Consider the following 21120-nt stretch of genomic DNA (forward strand, 5'->3'; position numbering starts at 1 on the left):
CAGCGTGTGGTGTAGATGTCTTCGATAGAGGGGAGAGAGACCCCGATGATCCTCTCAGCTGTCCTCACAATCCGCTGTAGGGTCTTGCGGTCTGATATGGCACAATTCCCAAACCAGACAATGATGCAGCTTCCCAGGATGAGCATAGTTCCTCTATAGAAGGTGGTGAGGATTGGTGGTGGAAGCTGGGCCTTCCTTAGCCTTCTTAGGAAGAAAAGACATTGTTGGGCTTTCTTGTGCAGAGAGCTGGTGCTGAGGGAACAGGTAAGGTTCTACTCCAGGTGGACACCCAGGAATTTTGTTAGATAATATGTTAGGCAGAGAGTTCTGCCGTACAGAAAGACAGGCAGACATGTACATTGGATTCAACCTAAAATAATATCACTGATTACTGTATTTTTTAGTTTTAACCCTTTTAATATTTCTTCAACTTCTTTTCCAGTCAACGACAGATACTTCAACTAGTAGCATCACTTTTTTGCAGTTTCCTTCTTTTTGCCTCCATATTTGTTAAAAGTTGTATATTGTTATTCGTCTGAGACCCACTACAAAAGTTTTTACTATTTATTTTAAAAAACTAAGTGAATATGATTAAAAGAAATTAATTTAAAGGACGGTGCGTGTAAAAGCAGAGATACTTTAACATGAAACCCTATCTTGCTCATCGGAATATAGAGTTAAAGGTCACTGGAATTTTTTAAGACAAAAATGTCGCTTGAACTGTTTTCTTTATTACATAAGGTCAGTTCAATCACTCAGTCATAACCTTAAATTTAAAAATGACTCATTGAAACTGATGGAGCAATGCAAAAGGCCAACATTGGTGCTAGAAAATGTCCAAGTTCAGTGAAAAAGTGAATTTTTAGATAGGATCAAAGAACATCATTTTTCATAACATAATACTTAATGGTTCTTATCTCCCGATTCATGCGTTTCTTTTGTAAACATGCATAAACATTTATATTATCATCAGATAAAATAAAACACATTTGCTATTTACAATTTCATGCCCTTTTCATGTCCGTAACTTTTTTTTAAGTCAAATCTTTCATTGAAATTCACATGAAACTTGGCCATTAAACTTGGAAATTAAAATTTCCATTGAAAAGACATTACCCTGAAAAAGAGTATTATTTTAAAATGCTAAATTGTTGAGATATTGCAACATGAATTTGACACGGTTACAGACTCTTCAGATCTTCTGGTTGTTAAGCTTTTATCAAAACCCAGACTGCTTTAATTTAAGCAGTTTTTTTTTTTATAATAGTTTGAAGCAAGACAGTATAACGCTGCAAAATAGCCTTTTTTGGGGATACATATAAAACCATCTCTCCAAAACGGATAAAGTTAGCAACATGAAACTTTTTGTAAAAGCAAAAATAATCACTTCCAGTTTGCATAACTTAAACTTAAGCATATGTATAACTTAAACAAAATATTATATCAGCACCAATACTGTGTATTGCCCGAAACGCTTTAGGCGTATTATCCAGGAAAACCACCACTTCGAGCGTTGACTAGTACAGTACTGTTTGCAGTCCAGTCTTGCCAGAGCCAATATGGCGAACGCGTTGTCGTATCAACGCAACCGTATCACAAGCGAACTGGTGGCACGGCCACAAGTCTAAAGGCCAATCAAAATAGCTTGTGGGCGGGATGAACGTAAGCGTATCTTACGCAACAAGGACTGTTCGTGCGCCATAACAGTTTGCCCCCACATCCAGCTGGAGAAGGTGGAAGCAGAGTACGTCATCGTTGTATACAGTTTATTGTGCATTTATCTAACATAAGACCGTGCAGAAAAATTGATGCTTTGAGGAATTTTAGAGGCGTTGGAAAATTCCAGGTGGTCCAGACCAATATTGAAGAGGCCCGTCGTTTAAACGAGGATTCCAGTAGGCCGCGTTAACACGGTAAGGCGGAGTAGGAGACGTAAACAGATATGGCTAGCTAGCTAATTACTTAGTAGTCAGTAAACAATAGTTTATCTGTAGAAAACTGCAGCAACTCATTTTGAAATGATGTAAAACTTTATAGTTGCGTTGTTTTGTTTGCTACTCAAGTTGTTAGCTTGTTGCCAACAACGCAGTTATCGCCGAAGGCTGAGTGAGGCCTTACTAGCCCTGCCTATTAATTGTAGTCTTTATAGTTTAATTTTATTGTAATTATGTAAATGTTTTACACAAACTGTTTTTTTTTTTTTGTAAATGATAGCGTGTAATGTAATTATTACCTATTGTTTTTGCTACTATACCCATGTGGTTTAGCAGTTTGCTATCCGTGTCAGCGAAAGCTAAGCTATTCAGCCATATATAGCTTAGCTACAAGTTAGCTACAGGTTCCGTGCAGTCCACAAGTTTTTTTTTTTATGTTAAACAGTATCTGGTTATAAATAGGTGGGTGTGGCTTGTGACATGTGTCACGGAAGCGAACACGTTTGCGGTCATCTTTTTATAACATATTTTTATTTTTGTTCTGTGTACAAGCAGATCTCCACCATCATGGCCGACGACTTTGACATCGAAGCCATGCTTGAGGCGCCCTATAAGAAGGTGGGTGTTTTAGTTAAGTACGATAAGCTATTTAATTTAATAGAAACTTCAGACCAGCCTACGCCTTGTTTTCGCTAGCTTATGTGCAGATAAATACCATGTTTGTTTTTATATATGATAGTGGTTTCAATGAATAAATGCCCATCTATCTCTTTTTGTAGACATGCCTATATCTCACCTCTACTCCCATGAATTCCAGTGTGAACTGTCAAAAAAATGAAGGTAGTAATTGCCCCATATATTGATGTACTGTGGTACCCATGGTTGAAAATATTTAGGCTGATTGATTTTGGTGCCGACAAAATAAATGCAGTGGATGCATATGAACTTAAGTGCTGGTATGGTGTCCTTGGAGACTTATTCATGCTTTTGTGTGCATGGTAATTTTAGCACCTACCCTTACCTTACTTTTAGTATTCAGTATACGTTAGTCGTTACTGAAGCATAATTCTAGTTTGCATGTCTCATGTAATATAATTATAGCTTTAAAAAAATGTTCAATTATGGACTTTCCATAAAAGCTATTCCATGCACTTCATATTTTTCATGGGATTGGAAATAAACAAGATGTGTTGCATAACCTATTTTAAAAAATGATAATATTGATAGTAATAGTGATTAAATTGTGCATGCAGCTGACTTTCATATACCACTTTCATATAGTCTCAGAAAAAGGGAATGATGGCTCGCTGCATATTGCAAAAAGCTTTCAGCTGAAAGAGATCGTTTACACTGAATGCAGATGGCCAATTATTTTAAGAAACTCATGCACATTATTAGGTAGACTGAAGAACCTCTCAGCTTTAGATGTTCTATGGGAGTGGATATTACTAAGCCGTGTGAATCCCTGTTTGCTTCAGGGCGAGATGTGTGACAGAGGTGGCATCGAACTCTTACAGTCCACGAAGGCAAATGGGGTGAAGATCACTGGAATGGCATCCACCACTGGAGCTCACTTAGTGGCTGCCTGCTAGCATTGCCACTTTGGGTCTTTTAGGCACAGATAGCCTTGGTACTGAACCTTTCAGGCTGCTAAGAGATCAAAATTACAACATGCCATTTTTATTTGCATTGCATTAGCTCTTGACCTATTGACTGTACCACGTACACAATAAAATCATTAGTGAGGAAGGAAGACAACAGCAGCCTAGTGGTTCAGATGACCCTTTTCTGTCACTTTCCTAAACATAAATATTTTAAAGTACACACATGTAATGATCATATTATATTCTCTTTTGTTCCCACTCCCCTTATCCTTACAACTTGCAATGTTACGCCGTCCTCCTCATGATGTTCTTCTATCGACCCTGCTTAGGATGAGACCAAGTCAATAAGTTCCAATGGGCATGAAGAACGGAGCAAGAAGTAAGTTTGTCTTAATTAAAAATATTTTACACCATTAGTTATTGTGATTGTGCTGAATTAGAATTTATATATTCTTTTAGAGACCTGAATGGATTAAATTGAAAATCGCTGTAAGTGTTTCAATAACATTGCAGTCATGAGCCAGCAGATTACATTGGGTAAAAAATGTGCAAATTGATAAGTATGTACTTTCAAAATGGAAGGAAAAAGAAGAGCAGAAGTCGTAGTAGAAGCAGGGAGAGAAAGAGAAGCAAGAGCCGTGAGCGCAAAAGGAGCCGGAGCCAGGATAAGAGTCGTGAACGCAAGAGGAGCCGGAGCCGGGACAAGAAACGCAGTCGCAGCCGAGAGAAGAGACGTAGCCGTTCCAAGAGCAGGGAGCGTGCAGGGCGCTTCAGACCAGCCTTGTATGTATACCAGCTCTGGTTTAGGCCTCACATTTGTTAGTGTTTATCTAAATATTTTTCCTTTTGTTCTTTTTGGTGGTCCTTAAGTTATTATTTTTTACAAAAATGTTTTTGAAATCATTTACACAAATGTTTCCTTCACACTCATTCACTCAAATATATAATTATGCCTGCTTGGCTCTCAGTGAAATGATAAAGTTATCAAATTTATCCTGATGTTTCTAAATAAATCTACAAAGTTTCATGATGACCATTGGCAGTAGAGCGGAAGTAGTCGTTGCTGAGATAAACCTTGTTTTTAAATCACAGTTCTGGCCTGAAATTTAATGGTGGTCCCAGGGGGAAGACTGGCCCACCGCCTGTCATCAAACTAAGGTTTCTATGATATTAATTTTGTTGTGTGTGGGTAGTTGCCTGTTCATTGTATGAGTCAAAAGGGTACACCTTTTAGTAAAAATGGTAACAGAAAATCTTTTCATGTAGCCGGAAAAAGTCTAGGAGCCGCAGCCCATTCAAACGAGAAAAAAGTCCTGTCAGGTAGGTTTCCTCATTTGAAACCTAATTTTTTATTTTATTTATTTATTTATTTATTTTTAACAAGTAAAGTACTTTTAAATGATTCTTATGATGTATTGCTACAGTGATTCTTTTGCACTTACAGACAGCCTATAGATAATCTCACACCAGAGGAGAGGGATGCCCGCACAGTTTTTTGCATGCAGCTTGCTGCCAGAATCCGGCCCCGGGACCTAGAGGAATTTTTCTCTGCTGTGGGAAAAGTCTGTAACTCAGCATTATTTTTGTGAACCAGTCATTTATTTTAATTATTTAGTTTTGTACAGTTTGAACATTTTCTTCATTTGCCAGGTAAGGGATGTGAGGATGATCTCAGACAGAAACTCTAGAAGGTCCAAAGGCATTGCCTACATTGAATTTGTGGATGCCACCTCTGTACCACTAGCAATTGGTCTGTCTGGGCAAAGGCTGCTTGGGGTACCAATCATTGTGCAGGCTTCACAGGTAAGCAAAATGTTCTTCAGTGGATAATTACGTTAGATTTGTGGTCTTTTAAGGTAGTTGAACTGGGTTTGTTCATTCTTACAATTACTTGCCCTTAGGCTGAAAAGAACAGAGCTGCTGCAATGGCCAACAACCTTCAGAAAGGCAGTGCTGGACCCATGAGACTGTACGTTGGCTCATTGCATTTCAACATCACAGAAGACATGCTCAGAGGGATCTTTGAACCATTTGGCCGAGTAAATGCTTATTTTCTGGCATAAGTTATGACTTATTTTGACTTATTTCATTAATTGTTTGTATTTAACCTACCCTGTCTTATTAATAGATTGACAGTATTCAGCTTATGATGGATAGTGAAACAGGGAGATCCAAGGGATACGGCTTTATCACGGTGTGTTCATAATAAAGATGTTTTCTATTTTAATCAAATAAAAAAGAAGGAAAAGAAATTTTTAATCTCAATGTAATTTTGTTGGAAATTGATGTTCCCGTTCAGTTTGCTGATGCCGAATGTGCGAAGAAGGCATTGGAACAGCTAAATGGCTTTGAACTGGCTGGCAGGCCCATGAAAGTAGGCCATGTGACTGAACGCACAGATGCCTCTACAGCCAGCTCTTTCCTCGATAACGATGAGCTGGAAAGGACTGGCATTGACCTGGGCACCACTGGGAGGCTGCAGCTGATGGCCAGGCTGGCTGAAGGTAAACATTTTTTTTTTTTTTTAATATGGGGGACCACATTTTAAGTTGTTTCATAAATGCCCTCCCTTAATATACCTATGTATTGTAAGTCCTATTGATAAAACATAAGCCTGTCTATTTTTACCTTAACCTTTCCCCAAGGCACTGGTCTGCAGATCCCTCCAGCTGCACAGCAGGCTCTTCAGATGAGCAACTCGATGGTGGCAATGGCAGCAGCTACAGGTATTTAGTGATTACATTAACCATTAATGTTTCTAATAATAATTTTTAGATGTTTACCCCCCTTTTTTTTTTCTTTTTTTTTTAAGCGGCTATGAATCCTGGATTAAGTTTCAATATTAATGTGCCCACAAATCAACCTCTCAATCTACCATCTCAGCCAATTGCCACACACTGCTTCCAGCTGTCCAACATGTTTGATCCAAATTCGTAAGTGACCTCAGCACCATTTTAAAGACTGTGTACTGCCACTTGTGTATTGTCCAACAGTTAATATGTTCATGTTGTCCTATGATAATAGGGAGAATGATCATGGATGGGATGTTGAAATCCAAGATGATGTAATTGAAGAATGTAACAAACACGGTGGAGTGATTCATATATATGTGGACAAGAAATCTGCTGAGGTATATGTTTTTGTGATTTATTAAAAGATTTTTTTAAAATAGTTCTGCAGTTGAAAACAGTTTTGACTTAAAGTTCATGTATAAGATTATTTTCTTTATATTTCATATTATATTAAAAATTAGCGCACCCCCACATTGCCAAAAATTATATTTGGGTGTAAATGATTAAAAAAAATAACTGTAGGGCATTTTAGAGGATCTCTCTGTTTTAAGTCTGGATAATAAAAAAATCTTTACACAGTTTAAAATAAGCAGTCCCAGTGTTCAGAAAATAATTTATGAATGCAGTTAAATCAATTAAAACAACTGCCAACAGAGAAATGGAGTGGGGTCCATGCCTTTATGCACTATTTTGGTGGCTCAAGGATGACTTGCTCAATATTAGGCTTTTGGTCATGTTCTTATCGCTGATCGGTGTATGTAATGAAATGTTTAAGTATTTTTTAGCAGTAATGGCCATGTGTCTCCACCCCTTTGATTTGTCATATATTAAGGGGTATTGTCTGAAGTATTTATGTCTATTTTCTGTGTTATTGTTTTATGCTAGAGATCAAAATTGATGCAAAAAATGTCTCTTAGAAATTAATTTATTGGGAAAGCAATAAAAATCCAAAAAAAAAAAAAATAGTCAAAGGTAAACAGAAAAAACTTGACCTCTTTTCATTCATTTTTTTTTTTAATATAGGGAAATGTATATGTAAAGTGCCCAAGCATCCCTGCTGCAATGGCTGCTGTTAGTGCATTACATGGACGCTGGTTTGGAGGTAAATGGTTCTAATTTATTGCTGAATGTACTTAAAGCATGCTTTTAAGCTGTTTTAGTAATGTTTTGATTTTACATTGACTAAGAGTCTAAATAACCTTCTGAATTTTACATATTACAACTTCTTGTGGTTTTCTTTACAGGTAAAATGATCAAAGCAGCATATGTCCCTCTGCCAACGTACCACAATCTTTTTCCCGAGTCAGTGCAAGCTACACAGCTTCTTATGCCTACTCGCCGGTGATCCCTAGAGCACCCAGTTTTTTTTCGGCCTTTCTCTTTTTAATAATTTTGGCAAAAATATTAAATTTCGAGCTTTGACATCTTTGTGTATGGTTATGCCCTTACATCACTTGGGCATTTAAAAGGTTTGTGGTAGTTTTGTATGTACAGCCTTTTTTTGTTTTCTTTTTTTTGGGGGGGGAAGGGGGAGGGGGGTTTTCGACCCCTTATTGTTTATACAGTTTCAGGTTTTGTTTTTTTTTTTCTTTCTTTCTTCCACACATTGTCTTTGTGATTGGCATGAGTTTCACTAGAAGACATGTACAGTTAGCCACAAAAACCACAACTTTTAAAAAAAATAATAAAATCCTGTAGCTTTGGTTAAGTATCTACATACAGTGTTTTGGGCTCTATGAGCTGAAGGAAAATTAAAAAGACTGATGATAATCTTATGTGTTCATGGAGACTATTATCGGTTTTGATGCATTGTCTTTTTCTAAATAATACTTGATTTTGTAAAGTCCTTGAACAGTTCATTTCAAATAAAGCCATGATGCTGGTTTGTCATGTTTTAGGTGAGAAGTTAAATTCAGTGTTTTATAATTAAAAGTAAGGAAATAGCCAATAACTATTATCTACCATTATGTATGGTGTTAATGCTAGTTCAAGACCCTATTTAAAATCCCTTTCTTTCCAAGTCAGTCTGTTACTTATTTGTTTTACTTCAACTACTAGGAAAAGAAGTATCAATTAACATTGCGTCTTTATTATTCTCCACAAGTGCTAGAAGTGTTTTGAGGATGGAAAATATTTGAAAGCTGAAAACCTTGTCTAGGGATTAATTGGGCGTATATTTCTAGCATGTTTTGCACAGCATGTTGTTGTCTATTACATGGTGCAAGTGGTTTTGTTTTTTTTTTGCCACTGGAAAGCAAAATTGTTTAACATGGTTTACACTTAGAGCCATGAATGCTGAAACCTGACTGATGGAGATAATTTTATTTAGCTTGTTTGTCCGGTGGTGTATGGCAAAAGATTTGTCACTTACCCAAAATGAATGACCTTGTTATTCAGACCTAATGCCAAAATCTTATTAACCGTGGAAGCTGTTTTGTAGTACCATGGTTAAAAGTTCCTGAAGTCACGGAAAAAATGTGGTGGTGCATTTTGTCACCTGAGACCAAAACCGCTGGTGTTTTTTATTCCCTCAAACAATTCTCCACAGAAGATGCAAGCACATTGGTGATTATGAATACTGTTTGTTTTTATTCACTGTAAAAACATAACTATAAGCTAAATCAAATAGAATTTGATTAAATATAATTATTAAATGTTATTTATTTTGGTTCATCCATGTGCTGTCAGGTGACAGATACAGCCCACTGTTTATGCAATTTTATTTTATTTGTAATGCAAATTTCAAAGCTTTCTAAAAAATGAAAGGAAATCATTGATGCCAAAAATATCAGAAAGGACTAATTGTAGGATGCCTAAAAACCAAGTCAGAACCCCCTGTTTGACTGCGAAAGACCTCCAGAAAGATTTGGCAGACTATAAGAGTCATCAGAAGAAAACCTTTTCTGCGTCCACGCCACGAAATTCTGCATCTGAATTTAAGCAAAAGAACATTTATACAAGCCTGATTCAGTCCACAGGTCCGATGAGGTTAAAATAGAATCCTGGCCACAATGAGCAAAGGTATGTTTGGAAAACAAAGTGAAAGATAAATAAAGAAAAATAAAAAGAACAGCCAGTCCAATTGTTAAGCATTGGGGTGGATTGATCATGATTTGTATTTGTATTGCAGCCAATGAAACACAGAACATTTCACAGGAAGATGGAAGAATGGATTTAATTAATTTCCAACACATTCTGAAAGCAAACACCATCTGTAAAAATAAGTTGAAAAGAGGATGGCTTCTGTAAATGGATAATTATCTAATCAGATTTTAACTCCTGAAAAAAAAAATCTCACCTGCCTGTATCCTTAGTGATCCTGAAGACGTTGATTAGCTTGTTCAGGTATGTTTGATTAGGATTGGAGCTGAAGACTAAATGGTCCAGATGATGGGTGAGTATGGGAGTGAGTGAATTATGCCTGTGTAGTGTATGGATCAGCAGCAAATACAGTTATGAAAAGTTTAGACAGTATTCAATATCAAGATAACTACTGGGGGAATTTACTGGGACATAAGCAAAAGAAATATAATCCAAAAGAAAGATCAGCTTAAACCCTTGTTGGGAAAAGAAGAGAAAACAAATTCAAAGCTTTGGATGGACAGCCGAAGAGAACGCAAAAGAGCTAGGTTAAAATAATACTAATACTGTAGTGCCATTACTGACAATATATCAGTGGTTACTTCCAGATGCTATAGTACACTTTATAATTATTGGAAAGATAGAGAATTTAATTTTGATCCGAATAACATACAGGCTTATAATAGAGGGTGAGTCAAAAATGAACCGCACTTCAGTCATATGAAACGTTCTGTTGGCTTGCTTTCTGTTTAAGCTACTCTCTCCCCAGTCACAGTTTATTTGTAACTGCTGTGCGAGCAAAACTGGATGTCCCACTCATGATTTGCTCGAAAGAAGAACAGCGTTCAGTGGTGATTTATTTTATTTTTTTTGTGTGTTGTGAGAGTGTACTGTACCTGGTGCCGAACCAATTTATAAAAGAGCATAAACTGAAGTGTTTGGATATCTGCAGACAAAATTTGGACTGATATTCTAAGGGAAGTAAACGTTTTGTTTTGTTTTTTAAAGAGAATCATTACTGTCAAATGGCATGAGAGTATGAAATGGAAAAGTCCACAATCGAGGGAGCCAAGTTTAAAAGTCAACCATTAGCTGGGAATCGCAGTTTTTTGGAATTCTCAAGGGCCAGTATTGTAACATTATGGAAAAATGGTTCAACAATCAACAGTGCTCATTGCAGTGAAATGCTCATTAAAGAGCCAAAACCTATACTTTGGATAAACTGCAGAGAACTGCTTTCCAAGGACGTTGTGATCTTCTGCCACTTTGCCAACACTCATTGGCAGCAAAATTCATTTTTACGTGTTAAAGCATCCTCCCCATAGTCCTGATTTTGCTCCATTAGACTTTCACCTATATGGTCCCCAAAATGATGTAGCTAAAGCTGATGCTGATGATGATGGTGAAGACAGTGGTGCATTCATAGCTCACAGCTCAGCCTAAAACATTTTTTAATGCGGGAGTACAAAAGCTGGTTGACAGATAAAAAAAAAAGCCTATTGAAAAGCAAGGAGATTAGGTAAAAAAAATTATGTATTTGTCTTTTTTAAATATATATATATTAAAAGAATCTACACCCAGAGTTTGGATAATTTCCGATACTCTTATAGATGGTTACTACAGTTACTTTCAAATCTACACAGATACACAGTCAACAGTGTTCTTTGTTCTAAAACTCTTAAAGTGGGGAAAAGGACCAGTTGGTATAGAAATAAAATGCTAGCAATACTTTTACAGTGACAGAACATAACAAAACCTTGGAAGACCATTCGGACAGTGGAACAACCATAGTAATAGAGATTCTACAAACATTATATAGAATTCACATAATGTGGTTAAGTGTACCATTGTTGTACATGCCAATACACGCTTCTTTCCAGTTGGTGGCGGTAATGCATGGTGGCAAAGGTAACAATACTTTTAATGGTGTCAATGGAGGGTGAAGAAACCAAAACTTGCATTAGCGGGACTAGTGTTAGCATTGCTAATTGCAACTGTCTAATGTTACTTTTCGCTCCCATCAGTGCAATGAGATAACAGGAATGAAGACAAAGAGAAATACATTGACAAAAGAGGAGAAAGACAGAGATATGGGAGCCAAGGTAGTTGACGACAACCAAATGTCGTGCTCAATGTTAATAATGGACAATAAAGTACATTATTTTTGTTTACTGATCATATTGTATTAAAAAATAAGATTTTTATGGTAAATGCATTTGTTAAACTGTTTTCTTTTTTATAGATTTTTTTTATGGATCCATTTCCAGACATCTGGACATCATTGCTATGTGAAATGAGATTACCTGTAGGAATCTCGCAGATAAATAAGGTTAAAAAAAAAGGGGGGGAACGAGAATGAATATGGAGAAAAAGAGAAATGCGATCCTTTCTCAAAGGGGACCCCGAGTAGCAGTGAGAACCAATGATCATGTATTTTTCGTGGTATGCTATCAATGCAAACCTTTAGCACTAATGAACTCAGGCAATAGTGGCTCTTTGTTTTCACGATAAGATTCATTTGTGCACGCTTTGCCACACTTACTGGAATTGAAGTTTTTACCAGAATCAGAGATTACCATTCATTTTTAGCTTTGTAGGTAAGTGCAGGGAGCGGAGAAGTGGGGTGATGTGGGAAAACATAGGAAGGTTGAAGACGAGACGTGCAGCTGCATTCTGGATCAGCCGCAGAGGACGAATGTTGGACAGAGGCAGACCTGCTAGGTAATTTGATGTACCCACTATTCACATTTACCTTTAATTTGTGTGACACAAACACCAGTCTGTTTACAGACATGATTACATGCTACATCATTTCCTTTATTTTCCATTTCAGTTTATGTGTCATGTTTTTTTTTTTGTTTTTTGTTTTTTCAGCCAATTGGTGACCACATTTGTTATGTCTTGCCATTTTTGCTTTTCTTGTAGGAAGTTTTTTCCAAAGTATATAAACCTATACTGTAAATGAAACCAGTAAATGAACCCTATATAGAATAACTAAAAACACAGTACTAAAGCTGTAAAAGGAAACCATAAAAATGCTGTAAATCGAAACATAACTATGCCATAAACAATTTTACAGTAATTCACCAGCATTCATTACTGGCAACACATTAGGCATAGAATCTATTAGTAGAAATTACAATAACTTTTAAAATGAGAGCTAACAAATGACCACAGCATGCTATATAAAAACATAATTTAAATTATATTCATATGTGGAAAATATGTGTCGAATTTGTGTCATTCATTCAGGTTCCACTTCTAATTTATCCCATCTGTATTGCATTTGTGTAAACCTAGCAAGCGAGCTCATGCCTGAGGCAGACACAGAATGTGACTGCTGTGCTTGTGCACAGCGGTGACATCATTCATTAAAAAAAAATTCTGGGCTTTAAATTTTCTTTTTAACAATGGTCAAAACTATGGTAGGACTCCATGGTACTGTTAGGTGTTTATGATACTCTGTAAAGATGGGAATCACCAGTCACCACCCAATACGATATTATCTCGATACTTAATGCTGATTCGATTAATACTGCGATTCTATATATCGCGATTTTATAAATATCTCTATCAATATTATTTTTTTAGATTTTGTTACAATTTTGAGACTTTGAACCTTAAAAAAAAAAAGTTTCAATAAGTTGAACCTTAGCTTGAATCAGCAGCGTCACCACTCAATTGAACATGATTAATTAAGTATAGGCCATTCTTTATATTAGTTTTCTAATATAATTATTTCTAAATAAACTTAGTAAAAAAATTACTCCTATCACAGGGAATGTCAATGTGTGAATAGTTCAGAGTGTATTACCTGAGGGATTATAAAGAAATTATGTTTTCCCGCCCCTAATGCCTATAAAGTCTTGTTGATCAATTGTGAGCATGCAGCTGTTCGCGGTCTCACAGCATGCGCTAGTCTTTTTTCGTCCAAATCTTTTAGTGCTCCTTGCTTACTCCATAGGCTTACTAGGTAGGTGGCCTCTCGTTCTGCAGAAGGGCCAGGTAAAGTAGGCACGGCTGGTGAATTATCCTTGTTACTGGATCTGCGTTTTTCGCCTATCTATAAAAATGAGCTTAGCTCAGAATCTGGAGGTTTAAAAGCCTCGAGTTGTGCGGTGGACGTTTAAAATTCCAAAAAATGGCATACAAGTGGGGTGATGTCATGCACACCAGGGACTTCAAAGGCAAGAGCTGTTTGACCACCACTTTAAGAACAGCTTTAAGCTCCCATGCCACTTTTACTTTCGCCCAGAGACAACTGTCATGATTCTGTGCTTTATGTTAAGACCTTTGTTTTCAGGTGGAAAAAACTGCCCAGACACCAAATGTCACGTCAGACTGTGGCCACAGCCAAGAAGAGCTGGAAAGGGCCAGTTGGCCAAGACAGCAAAAGAAGCCACTTCAAGGAGCATGGAAGAGCTGCTGCCCACGCAGGCCATCTCCCCCACTCTGCCCACAGTAGGGCAGTAGATGAGCAGGCTGAAACAAACCTTTGCATTTTTATTGAGGTAAGACATGGTTCAGGTAGGTTGGTATGTGGGCTAGATTGCTTTAAAAAATTAAGAAAGATGGTCTAGGGTTTACGTCCCAAAGGCTGCTATGAATAGGAATTTGATATTTTCTTGGCTATGCAACAATAACAATGTTCTAATGGGAATTATAATGACCTTTTTTACACAAACACAAAAACAGGTTATCACTTAAGTAATTCTTGCTTGCTAACTTCTTGTATATTTTGTTTATTTATTAACTAATACCTTGAAATACTATACTATATTATGTATGTTGAAACCTGGACACAAAATACCTACACAATTTTAAAAATAGGCCATTGAGGGTTTCTGTTGCTCTATTTTAGGTTCAAGTTTGCAATTTAATGTTTTTGAAGGCTTATACTTGTCATCTAAAAGGGAGATGCCAAGATGTAGGACACCACAGGACACCATATAAAACATTTAGGGTTGCTTGGGGATAAATTGAAGGACCATTTTGGCTATTTTTAGGACACAGAGAGTGAAAACTTGATTGACTGAGGGTTTGAGGAGCTATAACTCTAATCCTTTTCAGAATCTTAAACCACCCTGACCCCATGATGGACATTAATCACAGTCTAAAGCCCAGACTTTGACCCCTGTTATCTGTCCAACAACAGACCAATATCAAATGAACCCTTTATCTACAAGATCCTGGACAAGATTGTAGCATAGCAGGTAATGTCATATTAACATAGGGATAATATTCATGAAATGTATCATTCCTCTGTGAAAACTATTTGTGATGAGTGCATCATTAATGAAGGTGTGGCATAAAAGAATAAATTAGTCCAGAGTTAAGCAGCCAGAGTCCTTACTGGAATATGAGAAAAGCATTACTCCTATTCTGTCCACACCACTGGCTCTTTGTGAAATTTCAACAACAAAAAAATACTATTGACTTATAAAGCACTAAAAGATGGAACTTTATATGGAGGTGGAGCACCATGAAGTGAATTGCTAGTGTTTTATGATCCGTCATGCCTACTTCGATAAAAAGGTGCAGGCTGCTTGTTGGTACCTCAAATTATGAAAACTACAGCAGGGGGCAGACATTTTTCTAACAAGCCCAAATTTATGAACTAGCCTTCCAATTAATGACCGGGACTCCGACACAGTCTTCGTGTTTAATTCTATTTAGTCATTTATTTAGTCAAGCTTTTTAATCTTAGGTAAAGATAGATCTGAGGGACTCAAAGACATAGAGATTTATGGTCAACTGGTATGGTTGGAAGCTGTCTAGTCTAGTTTAGTTGGTTCTCAAAGAGATTTTCTACTTGAATTCCTTAACATTTTAACCGTGGTCCTTTATTGTCTTATAAAACCATATGATTAAATAACCATTTTGTTCTATTTAAATGATTTAAGTGCCAGTTTTTTACATAAATGTAATGTTTTTAATTGTTTACAAACAGCTCAAATAATAGTTAAACATAGTGTAAGGATATAGTCCAGGCTTTTGACAGCTAGTATAGTAGCTGGTTTTAAAGTATAAAACTTTGTCTATGAACATATACCTAATCAAGTTCAAGTATATGATTCAAAAACAAGTATATTTACAAGAGTAAACATAAATTGAAGCCTTATGTAGATGTTAGGTAAATGATGAAGGTTCAGTGCTAATAAAAAAAAACAACTTTCCAATGATTTGCATCAAGCCAGTGTTTACCAGGCTAATCAGATTTTGTTTATGTTGGCTGTACGCCACTTCAGTACAGCCTATACTTCCAGTTTTTTCTTCATTTGTAACTTGTAAAGAATCTGGTAGCCATCATCCCAAGCATAGATGAGCTGATCCAAGGGACTGTATTTTAGGCTGGAATGAGTGCCATAACGCTTCGGAAAATACACTGTAGGAGCATCATCGTTGGTTACCATATCACTCACATCAAAAACACACTGAATACGGGAGCGACTAGGAAGCTTGGAGTTGTAGACTACATAGACTGTACCGCACACTACAAAAGCTGCCTCTGCATTTTCCCTTGGGCAAGGCGTGTCCCACATCTGCTCGACGACCAGGGTTTTTGGGTCCACCTTGGCTAATGAGACATGTTTCTCATTATTCTTTGTAGCATAAATGGCCCACAAACCTTCTTCATCTACAGCCAAGTCAATGTAGGTCTCAGAATTGAGAGTATAGACTGGAAGCTGGTTTTCCACTGGGAAGACAGCACTGTTCTTGACAGACCCTTTCTGTAGGTCAAACCTCACCAGCCTTATCTCCTCATTGACCTTTACGTAATATAAATGGTTGTTGTAGATAGCATGACCCATACCTTGCCAAGTGGAGGAAAGTTCGACAGTTTTGCCTTCTGCGATGCCTAAGGAAGAGGTGAACTCCCGCACAGAACTGAATTCATAGAGTTTGTCGTCCCCTGTACTGTTAAAGAGGTAGACCTTCCCATTGGAGACACCCATGTCTTTTGTCCACATGCCTTTAGTGTCACCAACTCGTTTGAGAATCTTCATGCCCTTAATGCTTGAGACCATGTCACTGCAGTCTTTGAAGACAATAAAGATTACATAACAGTTAATTCATTAAAGAATATAAAAAAAACGTTAGTACATGACAGAATAACAGATTTGTAGGCAAGACTTTAAAAATCATTGGAATCAATGGCAACAATAAATACATCAAACTGATGTCTTAAAAAAGGAATAGGGATTCCAACATGTGGAATTCCAACATGTCCCCAGTGTCAGTACTTTATAGAACCACCTTTCCCTGCAATTTACAGCTGCAAGCCTCTTGGGGTATGTCTCTACCAGCTTTGCACATCTAGAGAGTGAAATTTTTGCCCATTCTTTTTTGCAAAATAGCTCAAGCTCAGTCAGATTGCATGGAGAGCATCTGTGAGCAGAAAGTCTTCAAGCAACAGATTCACAATGAACCTGATTTAGGTCTGGACTTTTACTGGGTCATTCTAACACATGAATATGCTTCAATCTACACCATTTTATTGTAGCTCTTGCTGTATGTTTAGGGTTGTTGTCTTGCTGGAAGGTGAACCTCCACCCCAGTCTCAAGTGTTTTGCAGACTCCAACAGGTCTTCTTCTTTTTAAGATTGCAATGTATTTGGCTCCATCTATCTTACTATCAACTCTGGCCTTCTTTACTGTCCCTGCTGGAGAAAAACATTCCAACAATATGATGCTACCACCACCATGCCCAGTGATAGTTTTTGCATTTAGGGCCAAAATTTAGTTTTGGTCTCATCTGACCAAAGCACCTTCTTCCACGTGTCCCCCATATGGTTTGTGGCAAACTGGAAACAGAACTTCGTATGGCTTTCTTTCAACAATGGGTTTCTTCTTGCTACTTTTCCATAAAGGCCAGATTTATGGAGTGCACAACTAACAGTTGTCCTGTGGACACTGGATTTTAGTTAGGGGTATTAGAGTAAAGGTGGCTGAATACAAATGCACATCAGACTTTTCACACATTTTTTTGTAAAAAAACAAAAGCTATTTTTCATTTTCCTTCCACCTCACAATTATGTGCCACTTAGTGCTGGTCTACCACATAAAATAATATACAATATAAATGCAATAAACCACATATACATTTGTGGTTGTAATGTGGAAAAATGTAGAAAGGTTCAAGGGCTATGGACACTTTTGTATTTGTAGGTACTCAAGTTCATTATTTAGTACAAAGAAACGCCAACACAAGTGAGGGAGGCCATAATTATGCTGAAAAAAAAAAACTCATCAGTGATGGAGAAAATTTAACAGCAAATATAATATCACAACCTACCCTCCCTAGTTAAATCCAGAGGAAGTGCCTTGCTGCTTCAGAGACTTCTATTTCATGACCTGTTAGTTTTAGAGCTGTTTGTTTTTTTGTGTCAAAGAGGGAAAGGTTTAATTTTGCTAAATATATAAAAATAGATGTGTGTATTCTAGTCATTGTGGTTTGGGAGCAAGAAGAATGGCTCAAAATCTCTCTGGCCACTGTGCAGGACTTGTATCTCATTCCCAAGATGAACTGATGCTGTATTGGCCACAAAAGGAGGCCCTACTCCATACTAATGAATTATTGTGGTCTAAAACCAGGCGTTTCAGTTTCATTGTCCAACCCCTGTAGTCTACGGAGTTATTTTTACATTAAATTCAGGGCCATGGGAAACAACGTGATTAGGCATGTGTACCCAACAGGTCCTCATAACTTGAAAACTTATTTGCATCTTGCATGTTGTTCTCTGGAGACCCAGGGAGTAAATTTTGGGGAAATCTTTGGTCATATAAATTTTTAATAATAAATAGATTTTTTTATATGTGTAATACACTTGTAAAGTTTATTAGTAAACTTCAAGTCTGCTTAAGGTACTATATGGTATATAATGGTATACTATTAAAATAATTATAATATATAATTATAATAATATAATCGTATATTTTGACTATAGAAATTAAGCCTAAATAGAAACCTAGTGTTATACTTTAAAGAACAAAAATAATATGTAAATAGTAAACTACAACTATGATATAAAATGGTTGTTTAAAGGTACTGTTAAGTAACTTCTTGAAATGTAGCAGTCAAGATGAGTGAAATGTAAGATGAGTAATAGAACACAGCAAGATAGTTTTTGGAATTTTTGTCTGTTTGTTTGTGCACACTTCACATAAAAACCACTTTGAGTTTTCAAAGATGTATTTGTCCGAGCTTGAGGTAACATATAGGCTTTGTTTCATGGTCCATGGGAAAAGAAGATATGCTAATTTGAATTTAAATAGAAAACGCCCTTATATCATAAAAAAATCTACCTTAAAAGAAATCATTACTTCATCTTAAAATTTAACAGATGCTGTACATTTTTTAATATGCGCTTTTGAGTGTTCAATTAAATTCCATGCAAACGAATCACGGGTACATCTAGTATGTATAAGTATTTGCTCTTTCACTTAAATTATTGAGATCATTAAACAAAATTTTATATTATACAAAGATAAACTGTGTAAATACAAAATGCAGTTTTTAAATGGTTTCTTTTATTAAGGGAAAAAAGCTGCCCAAACCTACCTGACTCTATGTGAAAAAGTATTTTCCCTCTAAACCTAATATCTGGTTGTGCCATTCTGTGCATTTGCAATAATTGACGATTCTGGGTTGTCTGGTAGTCTTTTGTTGTTCTGGGTTCTTTTATGAGCTCCTGGATGAATCATCATTGTGGACTTGGAGTAAGTCTGGTAGGCAGGCCACTCCTGGAAAGGATGACGACTGTTCCAAGTTTTCTCCATTTGTGGATAATGGCTTTTTACTGTGGTTTGCTGGAGTCCCAAAGCCTTAGAAATAGCTTTGTAACCCTTTTTAGAATTACAAATGTCAATTACTTTGTTTCTCATCTTCTTCTTTTGATTGTCTTGCTTTCTGAGATCTTTTAATGTGTTTTACTTAGTTAGACAGGTTCTATTTAAGTGATTTCTTGATTTAAAAGGTCTGGCAGCAATCAGGCCTGGGTGTTCCCATTGGGCCAGGTAGGTTTGGACAGATTCTTTCCCTTACTAAATAAAATCATTATTTAAAAATGCCATTTTGTATTTACTCTGGATATCTAATATTAATATTTGTTTTATGATCGCAATCATTTATGATTTATACAAATATGCAAAGAAGTAGATAACTATGAGTAAAAGCATCCAAATAAAATGACTGATTCCATGGAACATGGGTGTTCTTACCTGTGAGCTTGGCATATTTTGACTTGTTCTTCTCTTTTGCCACAGTCACCTGCTGCTCCACCAGCTTGTCATCTGCTTCCACACAGGGTTGTGCACCATTCTGTGTCTCAAGATAGTCCATCTCACGCTCCACCCGCTCAACACGGGTACCCACCGCATCCAGCTCACTCCTCAGTGCCTCTTTGTTTTTGTCCATACCTTCCAGCTGTGTTATAATCTGCTGCTTGAGCTCCCGTAGTTCTGAAGTGTAGCGGCTTGTCTGCTCATGCCATAGGGTTATACGGTCCTTCCAAGGAAAATGTCATTAGTCACAAATTTTAACTTGACATATACAGGGCATTTAAATGATTGCTAAGCAAGTTCAAATATGCTAAATTGACTGCCTTTGGAGATAGTTTCTATAGTTCCTGCTATAGTAATAGACTTAAACAGCGGAAAGTGGACCTACATGTTTGTTTAGTAATTTTTTGAAAATATGTTTATAACATCTGAAAATTCATACTCTGTCCTCAACACTGCTTCATAGCTTTTATATTGGTTTTTATCACATCACAAAATAATTTTCTTAATTTCATTTCTTCTATGTTATTGGAAAAAATACATTAGAATCTTTCCAAGCATAAATGCAGAGTCAGCATAAACAGGCAATTTCTTGAAAATGGAAAGACATGCAGACTTGTGAAAAGAGTAGAGAAAGGAGGAGGTGGATTATGAAATTTTACAGTGTGATTCTGTGTCAGAGGCAGAATCAAACAAAGAGCAATACATTAATTCCATTTAAGTGCCAGGAACAACAAAAGTATGCTCTGCTATTACTGCAAATAGTATTACAGTACGAATGGAAACTACAAAAAGGGGGATGGTCAAAAACCCAGTTTGCAGTCACAAAGACTTATGTACACGCATCTGGAAATGGCTTCAACTGCATTTGATTCCAGTTCAGTTTTGGATGTGCTGATGTGGCTGGGAGCACAGGCAACTTACCTCAATGGCGAGCAGTCTTCTCTCTAAGTAGTCCATTAAGGCCTGTTGCTGTGCTGTAGCCAGCGCACCAAGTAAAATAACAAGGAATTTAAAAACTCCTGTCATGATTCAAGAAGATAGTTAATCCGCTGCCAGTAAGTATGTGTGCTGTAACAGAGTAGGAGTGCACACAGAGTGCTCACTTCGACTGGAATGTTTTGACAAGCCAAACAGGAGGAGCCTGCAACATCTGGAACTGCCATAGTTTTTCTTTTTACTTAACTGTTCTTCACAATCCTTTTCTGAAATTATCAATGTCAAAGCTAATAATTTATATAGAAATGATTTTTTTTTTAATTAGAAATAAAATGTTTAGTAACTCATAGTATTAAACCCCATGAAATACAGTTTCAACTATTTTTTATAGAGAGAAAACTTCAAAGGAAAATATTTTTGGTAAAGGTCAACTAGACTCATTTCCATTTCTAGAAACATTAGCCTAAATAAACCTTTCCTTTATGGAAA

General features: G+C 36.7%; 2 protein-coding genes across 9 annotated transcripts; one reads left to right on the plus strand and one right to left on the minus strand.

Moving 5' to 3' along the window:
* The first annotated feature begins 1673 nt into the window (after window positions 1-1673).
* On the plus strand, window positions 1674-7752 carry rbm39a (RNA binding motif protein 39a). 8 transcript variants are annotated; one of them, XM_053484139.1, is made up of 18 exons: window positions 1676-1913; window positions 2490-2552; window positions 2714-2774; window positions 3413-3564; window positions 3868-3917; window positions 3998-4027; window positions 4121-4696; window positions 4805-4858; window positions 4983-5100; window positions 5189-5341; window positions 5440-5577; window positions 5667-5732; window positions 5838-6042; window positions 6184-6264; window positions 6351-6471; window positions 6563-6668; window positions 7354-7432; window positions 7575-7752. In XM_053484139.1, exons 9-18 carry the CDS (start codon window positions 5038-5040, stop codon window positions 7673-7675), a joined length of 1113 nt encoding a protein of 370 aa, XP_053340114.1. In that variant the 5' UTR covers window positions 1676-1913; window positions 2490-2552; window positions 2714-2774; window positions 3413-3564; window positions 3868-3917; window positions 3998-4027; window positions 4121-4696; window positions 4805-4858; window positions 4983-5037; the 3' UTR covers window positions 7676-7752. The 8 variants fall into 8 exon arrangements, with proteins under 8 accessions (XP_053340110.1, XP_053340109.1, XP_053340111.1 ...); XM_053484135.1 differs by lacking the exons at window positions 3413-3564; window positions 3998-4027 and having other exon boundaries at window positions 1674-1913; window positions 4121-4321; window positions 4631-4696; XM_053484140.1 differs by lacking the exon at window positions 3413-3564.
* Window positions 7753-15320: 7568 nt separating this feature from the next.
* On the minus strand, window positions 15321-20795 carry olfml3b (olfactomedin-like 3b). Its single transcript, XM_053483633.1, has 3 exons — window positions 20617-20795; window positions 19633-19918; window positions 15321-16450 (listed from the first exon to the last, which is right to left on the minus strand). The coding sequence occupies exons 1-3, from the start codon at window positions 20719-20721 to the stop codon at window positions 15666-15668; spliced, it is 1176 nt and encodes a 391-aa protein (XP_053339608.1). The 5' UTR covers window positions 20722-20795; the 3' UTR covers window positions 15321-15665.
* Between the last annotated feature and the right edge of the window lie 325 nt (window positions 20796-21120).

The sequence above is a fragment of the Clarias gariepinus genome, chromosome 23 (genome assembly GCF_024256425.1).
Source record: "Clarias gariepinus isolate MV-2021 ecotype Netherlands chromosome 23, CGAR_prim_01v2, whole genome shotgun sequence".
Lineage (NCBI taxonomy): Eukaryota > Metazoa > Chordata > Actinopteri > Siluriformes > Clariidae > Clarias > Clarias gariepinus.